This window comes from Toxorhynchites rutilus, chromosome 1, assembly GCF_029784135.1.
Source record: "Toxorhynchites rutilus septentrionalis strain SRP chromosome 1, ASM2978413v1, whole genome shotgun sequence".
NCBI classification, from domain to species: Eukaryota; Metazoa; Arthropoda; class Insecta; order Diptera; family Culicidae; genus Toxorhynchites; species Toxorhynchites rutilus.
In genome coordinates, this window is record NC_073744.1 from 6117845 (window position 1) to 6126592 (window position 8748).

Sequence of the window (8748 nt, forward strand, 5' to 3'; positions counted from 1 at the left end):
GTTGGAAAGCGTTTAGGTTCCAACAGTGACGTACTGTACAGGGAGCGAGGAGGGGGGCGGTCCGCTCGGGTATAAGATAAGTTTATGAAAAAACCTTTATGTTTTTTGATGAACGTCAACGTGTCAGTGATTGATGATATTAGGCTGTCAAAAAAGTCCTGCTGTATTTCCGCGAGGTGCCGTTGTAAGCGCGTAGTTCTAGTTGTATTCATTGTATCGAGTTATACTATAGCTTGTTGGAAAGGTATTTTTGCGCGCTATAATATAGTCCTTGACAGTGTTTTGTTTGGTTAAGTCGTTCGTGAGTTACAGTGTCGCAAATATGGAGCAAATTAAAGAGAAAATCCGACATATTTTACAGTACTACTATGACAAAGGCAAAAATGCATCTCAAGCTGCCAATACAATTTGTGCAGTTTATGGACCCGATAAGTTTCCATTTCCACCGCATAACGATGGTTTCAACGTTTTCATTCTGGTGTAGAGGTCGTCGAAGATGCGCCACGCTCCGGAAGGCCTGTCGTCGAAAATTGCGACAAAATCGCTGAATTAGCCGAGAAAGACCGGCATAGTAGCAGTCGTAGCATCGGCCAAGAGCTGGGGATAAGTCATCAAACCGTTATTAACCATTTGAAGAAGCTTGGATTCACAAAGAAGCTCGATGTATGGGTGCCACACACGTTGACGCAAAAAAACATCTTTGACCGTATCGACGCATGTGAATCGCTGCTGAATCGCAACAAAATCGACCCGTTTCTGAAGCGGATGGTGACTGGCGATGAAAAGTGGGTCAATTACGACAACGTGAAGCGCAAACGGTCGTGGTCGAAGCCCGCTGAAGCGGCTCAGACGGTGGCCAAGCCCTCATTAACAGCCAGGAAGGTTCTTGTGTGTGTTTGGTGGGATTGTCAAGGAATAATCTATTATGAGCTGCTTCCCTATGGCCAAACGCTCAATTCGGACCTGTACTGCCAACAACTGGACCGCTTGAAGGTAGCACTCATGAAGAAGAGGCTATCTTTGAAAAACAGAGGCCGCATTGTCTTCCATCAGTACAACGCCAGGCCACACACTTCTTTGGTGACGCGCCAGAAGCTCCGGGAGCTCGGATGGGAGGTTCTTTTGCATCCGCCGTATAGTCCGGACCTTGCACCAAGTGACTACCACCTGTTTTTGTCCATGGCGAACGAGCTAGGTAGTCAGAAGTTAGCCACAAAAGAGGCCTTTGAAAATTGGCTATCCGAGTTTTTTGCCAATAAGGAAGCGAGCTTCTATAACAGGGGTATTATGAAGTTGGCATCTCGTTGGGAACAAGTCATCGAACAAAACGGCGCATATTTGACTTAAAACAGATGATTGAAACTAATTTTATGAACAAATGAAAATAAAAAACAGGAAGTGGGTTATATCTATGGTATAACCGCAAGGGTGACGTAGGACTATCGTTGATTTAGAGATCATTTGTTTGAAGTTGAATCTGAATGAATGAATATTTGGGGGACTTCGAAAACGAGAGCGTTACGTTGGAGGCACAAGGTTTTATGCATCCAATATTGGATACGGAAATATCCTACTGATGGGGAAGAATAATCTTCAGAAGCTATCCTGTTAATTGCGATTGATTGAAAAATCATAACACCAAATGTATTTGGTCACAGTGTTACATGGATAGAAAACATTCAAATAAACTCTTTCACATGAATGCATTTTTGAATTCCCAGAGGAACTGGCAGATTATTTTCAGTAACGATTAGATATTTCCACATTTTCCTCGATACTGGAAGCCCACCAGTGGTTTATGCTAACTCGATAACCATCTGTTAATAGCACTTGATTGAAACATATTTGGTCACAGTGTTACATGGATAGAAAACATTCAAATAACTCTTTCACATGAATGTATTTGTAAATTCCCAGAGGAACTGGCAGTTGATTTTCCGGATCTTTCTCGATGCTGAATGGCATCCAAACGGAAAGAATTCCGTGCGTGTATGTGTGTGTGTGTAGCGGCTGCTTCGATGGTCACCTTCTCTCCTCCTGAAGGATCGGCTTCTCTGTGCTCCCCCACAGTTTCAAACAAACTGCTTGCGTTTCAGGGCAGATCTCGATCCTTCGCCGTCCAGCACCCTCAGCAACGATGTTGTCTTGTCGATGTCCTCACGAAAAATTAATGCATCTCACCACCAGAATATCGCTTAAGTATGCTTTTTGTGCGTGATTGAATCGAGAGAAGGCGTGGTTTACGATGGCAATTTGGGAGGCAAACTAGAGGGGAATGAACTCTCTGAGCTCGGAACTTTCGGCGACTGAGCAATAATCGATTGTGGGCGCATACAATATTGGATACGGAAATATCCTACTGATGGGGAAGAATAATCTTCAGAAGCTATTCTGTTAATTGCGATTGATTGAAAAATCACAAAACCAAATGTATTTGATCACAGTGTTACATGGATAGAAAACATTCAAATAAACTCTTTCACATGAATGTATTTTTAAATTCCCAGAGGAACTGGCAGATTATTTTCCGGATCTTTCTCGATGCTGAACATCCAAACATCCAAACGCCAGGAAAGAAATCCAGGCATCCAAACGGAAAGAATTCCGCGCGTGTATGTGTGTGTGTGTAGCGGCTGCTTCGAGATCTTCCCGGGGAACCGTTTGTGGCATCACTCTCCTCCTGATGGATTCCCTTCTGGCCTAAGGTGCACAAACAGGCTCTTGGTGACACCGTTCATTCGCGCTTTCATGATAAACGAAGAGCTTCACCACAACAGCGACAACATGTTCCATTCGCTGTTCAATTAGAACTGAGTGGATTTCCGAGCGGCGCTCGCTTATATACCGATTGGTGATTTCAATAGCCTGTTTTGAAAGCAATTTTAAGGCTATTGAAACAAGTTTTTGGATCAGAAAGTAATAAGTATAGAACGCGTAGACATTTTATCTTTCGAAAGAAGTGTTTATCATACCATTTCGTTCAGTTGTTTAGGAGCTATTAACGCTCAAAATCTCGGTCTCCGGCGTAACGCTTTCGTTTTCGAAACTTTGATTTTACACCCCGGTATAGAAATGAAAGACGTAGTCCTACGTCAAAAAAATACCGCAGGACTTTTTTGACAGCCTAATATTATCCAGTGAAAAACTATGAAGGTCTGTGCCTAAGGGCACGAACACAAGCTTAACGCAGAACTAATAGGAGTACCAGTAAGTTTCTTCTTGTTTTTTTTTCAAAAATTAATGCTTTATTCTGAAAAAATGGTTATAAAAGGAATATTCATAGTATTGCCCATCGCTAGTCACAACTTTTTCCCATCATTCTGGCAATTCACGGATCTCTTTGCGGAAATATTCGGCCGGTTTGTCGGCTAACCACGAATCAATCCAGTTTTTAACTTCTTCAAAATTGGAGAAGTGCTCGTCAACCAGGCCATGTGGCATCGATCGAATAAGGTAGTAATCGAACGAAGCAATGTCTGGAGAATACGGTGGGTGGGATAGGACCTCCCATTTCAGCGTTTCCAAGTATGTTTTGAATGGTTTCGCGATATGCGGCCGAGCATTGTCGTGCTGCAAAAATAATTTTATCGTGTCTTTGCTCGTATTGTGGCCGTTTTTCCTTCAGTGCACGGCTCAAACGCATGTGCTGAAAAAATGCTGTCAATTGTTGATGCATGGCCGGGGTGTTCAGGATTGTCGTTTAGTTGTTTAGGATTGTCGTAACGGACCCATTTTTCATCGCCAGTAACGATTCGATGCAAAAAAACCCTTCCTTTTATGCCGTTGGAACACTCTCGTTGGTACGAAATCGACATATTGAAGTGGTAAAAAACTATGTTGTTTACGCTTCAACTTTTTGACATATACTTGTTGTGTGCTTTGAGGCACCTCTAAATCATGTCCGTCTGGGCTGAAATTTTGCACAGGTAATTTTTTTGGGCCAATAAACAACATGTACATGGTCGTTTCTTTAAATTCGATGATTTTTTTCCCATACCTCCATTGCCACTCAGTCCCAGAGGGTCGATTTTCGGCCAAAAATGTTCTTTTTCGAAATGGCACCAGATCTCGACTTTTTTGTTGCATTTTTAAGTTATGTGGCATCGAAAAAAAAATTTCGATTTTCCAAATTTCATGTGTTTTATCAAGTTTGAGGGAATTAAATTTCTCTTAAGAAGACAGAGCAGCTGAACAGCGATATCAGAAGCTGATCATTAGAAGTGAAGCTTGAGTGCAGACTGTTACTGACGGAGCCTGAGAGACGGCTGCTGAAACCAGAAAATCGACCAGCAGGTCAGTGTGTGAGTGTTGACCACGATTTAGACTAAGTTCACTTGAAAAACAAACCCACGATTTTTTTTTATTTAAAATATACCGAAAATTCGGTATCGTTTGACTGTGTACGAAACAGAAGCATTCGGGAAAATGCCATCTTATTGTTACAAGCTCCGGATCATGTACATATCAGACCATTCCCATTCTATCAAATCATCATTTCTCATAAGAGGCATTCTTTTCTTCTTGAAACACACATTTTCTCAAGCATTAACCAGCATAGTTTATTCTAACATATCCCTTTCAACATTTAAATCTGTCGCCTTCTCGACTAAACATCCTACAATCGATCAAAATGATTTTGCTGACGATCATTCGAACAACAATTAGATTCAAGACAAGAACTTTAGATGAAACTAAAATATCACTACGAACCACTTTCGTCCCGTATTACATCTACTGTGTGGAAAAATCGAAATCACTTTCATCGTTCGTCGAACTTATGGTCGTATCGTTCTTCTCCTCAACAGTTGCACCCGGAGAAATCGTCGTTTTCTTTCCATCTTGTGTCGGTTCTTTGTTCTTTTCACCACCGCTCTCCGATTGAGAGATAACCGGAAGCGAGTCTCCGCCAGGAGACTGATCCACTTTCGTACTGTCATCCGCTTCTCCTTGAGGCTGCGCAGAATCCTCAGCCGAATGCGGAGCCAATGGTTCCGAAATCTGATATTGCTCGTACGCGTCTTGCGTTTGAGATTGATCGTAGTAGCTTTGATCGGATTGTTGTTGTGCCTGCTGTTGTTTATCGCCACTGTAATATTGGGGATCCGTAGGGGCGTTTGGATCGTAGTAGGCTTGTTGATTAGGGTCTTGCTGCAGTTGTTGTTGCTGCTGTTGCTCGTAGTAGGCTTGTTCGTACACATATTCTGTTGGACCAGGATATTCTGTCGCCTGTTGGTATTGATTTGGGTCCGCGTAGCCCTGGTACTCTTGCTCTTGAGAGGTATCCTGACCGGATTGGTCCGGGTATTGATAGTACTGCTGGTCGGATGCATCTTGCTGATATTGGTATTCTTGCTGCTGCTCTGCAACAGCAGGATCGTACTCCTGTGAAAACTGTGTGTAATCGTATTGAACGGGATCTCCCACCATTTGCTGCTCGGTTGGTTGCTGTTCGGAGACTAGCTCTACCGCTGGTTGTTCAAGCACGTCAGGTTCACTGACGTGCGTTTCACTCGCTGATACGTTTTCCCCCGTTGGTGAGCCTCGTTTCGATCCGGGCAGAGTAAGCTTAGGTTGCTCCACGGGACTGTGTGGAACGGATGGCTCACGGGTTGGTTGTTCCTCACCGTTGTCAACAATCTCCTGGATTGTTTCCGGTGTGCGCGATGGAACCATTCCGGGGTAAGTTTTGGATTTGACTGCCTGCCGTGCGGTTGTCCAATAGTTCTGACCCTGGACGTCTGGACGAGATGTTAGATTGGGTAATCTTTCAGAAACTTGGGGTTGCTGTTGTTGTTGCTCAACCACTGAAGTACTATCGTAGTTATAGCTAATATTCTCTTGCTGGGTGTATTCTGGTGATTGGTCCTCTTGGCATTTTTCTTGTTCATCAGCAAACTGTTCTGGTTGATATTCCGTTTCCGAATAGTATTGCAGCTGTTGAGGCTGCTCTTCTTGCTGCTGTTGAGATTGATAATCCGTCTCCGAATAATACGGTTGCTGATAATCCTCCTCCTGGGGGTTTGCTCGTTGATATTCGAGCTGGAAGGTTGTTGGATCTTCCAGCGGCTCGTCTGCAATAAAACATTTATAATTCATTCACAACCTTTATGCACAGTTAAAATTTGAAACTCACCCTTTATCTGTTCACGAACCCCCTCTCGCTCCGGAACAAATTCCAGCTGATTGATTTGAGTTTCCTCTGGTGGAACCCATTGGGATCCCTCCCCCTCGGAACCCGTTCCGGGGAATGGTAGCTCGGTTACATCCGTATGCAAATGCAGCGAGACTTCGTTAATGGGCTCTACTGTCTCCAACGGATCGTTCGTAGATTGTGGCCCAATCGCCGCGATTTCCTCCCACGGTGGCTGGCTCATGGCGAACGTAGCCATCGGTGCCAACAGCGGTTGTGACTTCTCATCAGCCGACGCCGTGTCACCCAAATTCAACTTTGCGACTTTTTCCACCGCTTCTTCGACCATGAGCGAATCCGAGGAAAGGTTACTAGCGCTCGGGAAGTTATCCTCGTCGTTCGTAATGTCCTCTAGGTATGCTGCTGGGAGAGGAGTCGAAGCCACAGGTGGAGGTGAATCCACAACAATTTCCGGTGCTTGGAGGTTGTGTGACTCAGACGAGTTTGTTGAGCCTTTGAGAATTTCGTTGTCTATGTACTGAATGAACTCTTCATTGGACAGTTCAAACTTTTTGTTCGAGGACTGAGCCGGAACAGTGCGACGAGGTGTTGGGGGAATGACTGATTCGGTGACCCTCACGGGATTGTAGTCAGTGGGAGAAGTGACGGTAGCTTCTGCGTGAGATGGCTTCAAGAAAGGATCCTGAGACCACATTGGACTGGGATAGTGATATCCAGCTGGAAAATGTTGCGATTGAAGCGGTGGATTGCTGCTGATGTAGTTGGACAGTGCCATTGGGGGCGGAATTGGACTATGTGCCACCGTCTGGACGTGTGTCATATCTGAGAGATATTTAACAAACTCCGACTTGGGCGAATCTGTGGTTCGACGTGGAAACAAATAAGGGCTGGTTTGTGGCACAGGTGATAACAACTGTGGCTGTGGTGAATATAGCGGTGCATTAGGCGATGGAGGAAGAGCCCTTTGCGATGACCAGGAGCGCATGAGATACGTTTCATATTGAGTCTGCATATAAATCTCTTAATGAATATAAATTTTAGCTGAGTATTATGCAACGAATACCTTCAACATTTTGAGACGATCAGTTTTGGCCGCTAGAGAAGCTGCCTGTTGATCGATTTTGTGCAACATACGCAGTAAACTTTCGTTTCGCTCCGCACGTTGTTTTTCCAACTCCATCATGCGTTGGTATTTCGCTTTGAGTGACCGTGCTGCGACCTTCTCACTGCAATGAAGGAATATACTGTTTTTTCGATATTCAATGTTGTGGGAATGAAAGCTCACCATTCCTGGCGTTCCCGCATCAACTGTGCGAATTTTTGCTCTAAATCGGTACGCTGCAATTCACTGAAACGATATATTTTGAACAATCCACCTTCATTTTTGTTCGCCAACTTACCATTGTTTAATCTTGTTCTCCATCTCCTGAAAGCGGAGCTTATAGTTTTGTCGATTAATATCCTGGTCTGAGAACATAATATTAGCTTTGTAGCCTTGGGGTCTTCCAAAACAACGAACCAAGGTCAGGGCTGGTAATAAACAAAAGAATCATCCAATTGTGCACCCCAATTATTACAATTCAATAATCTAGCAACATGAATGGGGGAGAAAATCGATACGATGGCAAACGAACAAACGAAAGCCTGCAGCAGCTGCTGCTGGACTGATCAAACGTCGGCCTTTATGCAAGGAAAATGATAATCAAGTGTGGGTAGGAGTCGCATTTTCTCCCCATAATGGCATATCAGGTACAAATAGGACCATTACAGACGTGGTTATAAGATGAGACGACCCTTGACCTTTCGCAGGATGTTTTGTGTCGTATGATCGTCATCATCTGCAAAATGAGTCTGATATCGATAGCAGACGAAAAAGTTCGTTTTCTCATCAAATAATCAAACTTTCCACTTTCAATTCTTGTTTCGATCACAGAGAAACACCTTGTTTTACAAATTTCAAACGCACCTTTTATGGAATGCTCCCGCAGCAATTTTCTTCGCTCAAACAAAAAACAAAACGTTTCCAGTCGTTTCGCACGCGAGACTGACTACCGACGAGGGCATATTCAAAACCAGGACCTGGGTTAGAACCTGTAGGGTTGTGTGCGCACTGCTAGTGCTGCAGCACGATGACAACACGGCAAAATTTGAATTGTTTATTTGTATATTTTCCCCATCCATTTCCCTCCCCCCAAAGGACGTAATCGAAATTGACCCGAATGCGAAATCGGCATATGCACGGGAAGTGTCCTTGCATGGCACCCGTTCAAAACAATGAGGGGTGGTTCTCCCGCGCGAAGGTGATATGATTGGTGACCGTTGAAGGTGCCTGGAAAATACTTTGAGAGACCCCTCAGCCACAGGAAGTGTGAAACGCTTCAGTGCGATCGCTAAGGTAACGGAGCAGCCGTTGTTTATTTGAGCGCTCGACGAACAACGAATATGGTTGATTCGGAAATAAACATAACTGGAATGCAGATTCAGAATGAGTATGGAAAAAAACTGATATTCTGAAGTAGTTTCGAATAATGTAGACTACCGAGAGACTTGATAAAAAACCAAGGAGGGAACCTATGAAGAATACTTTTGGAATAGTT

At 43.9% G+C, this 8748-nt stretch overlaps 1 protein-coding gene across 1 annotated transcript; it reads right to left on the minus strand.

Moving 5' to 3' along the window:
• Positions 1 to 4543: 4543 nt before the first annotated feature.
• On the minus strand, positions 4544 to 8250 carry LOC129774895 (uncharacterized). The gene is made up of 6 exons (XM_055778955.1): positions 8118 to 8250; positions 7552 to 7681; positions 7437 to 7499; positions 7215 to 7377; positions 6134 to 7157; positions 4544 to 6071 (listed from the first exon to the last, which is right to left on the minus strand). The coding sequence occupies exons 2-6, from the start codon at positions 7626 to 7628 to the stop codon at positions 4732 to 4734; spliced, it is 2667 nt and encodes an 888-aa protein (XP_055634930.1). The 5' UTR covers positions 7629 to 7681; positions 8118 to 8250; the 3' UTR covers positions 4544 to 4731.
• Between the last annotated feature and the right edge of the window lie 498 nt (positions 8251 to 8748).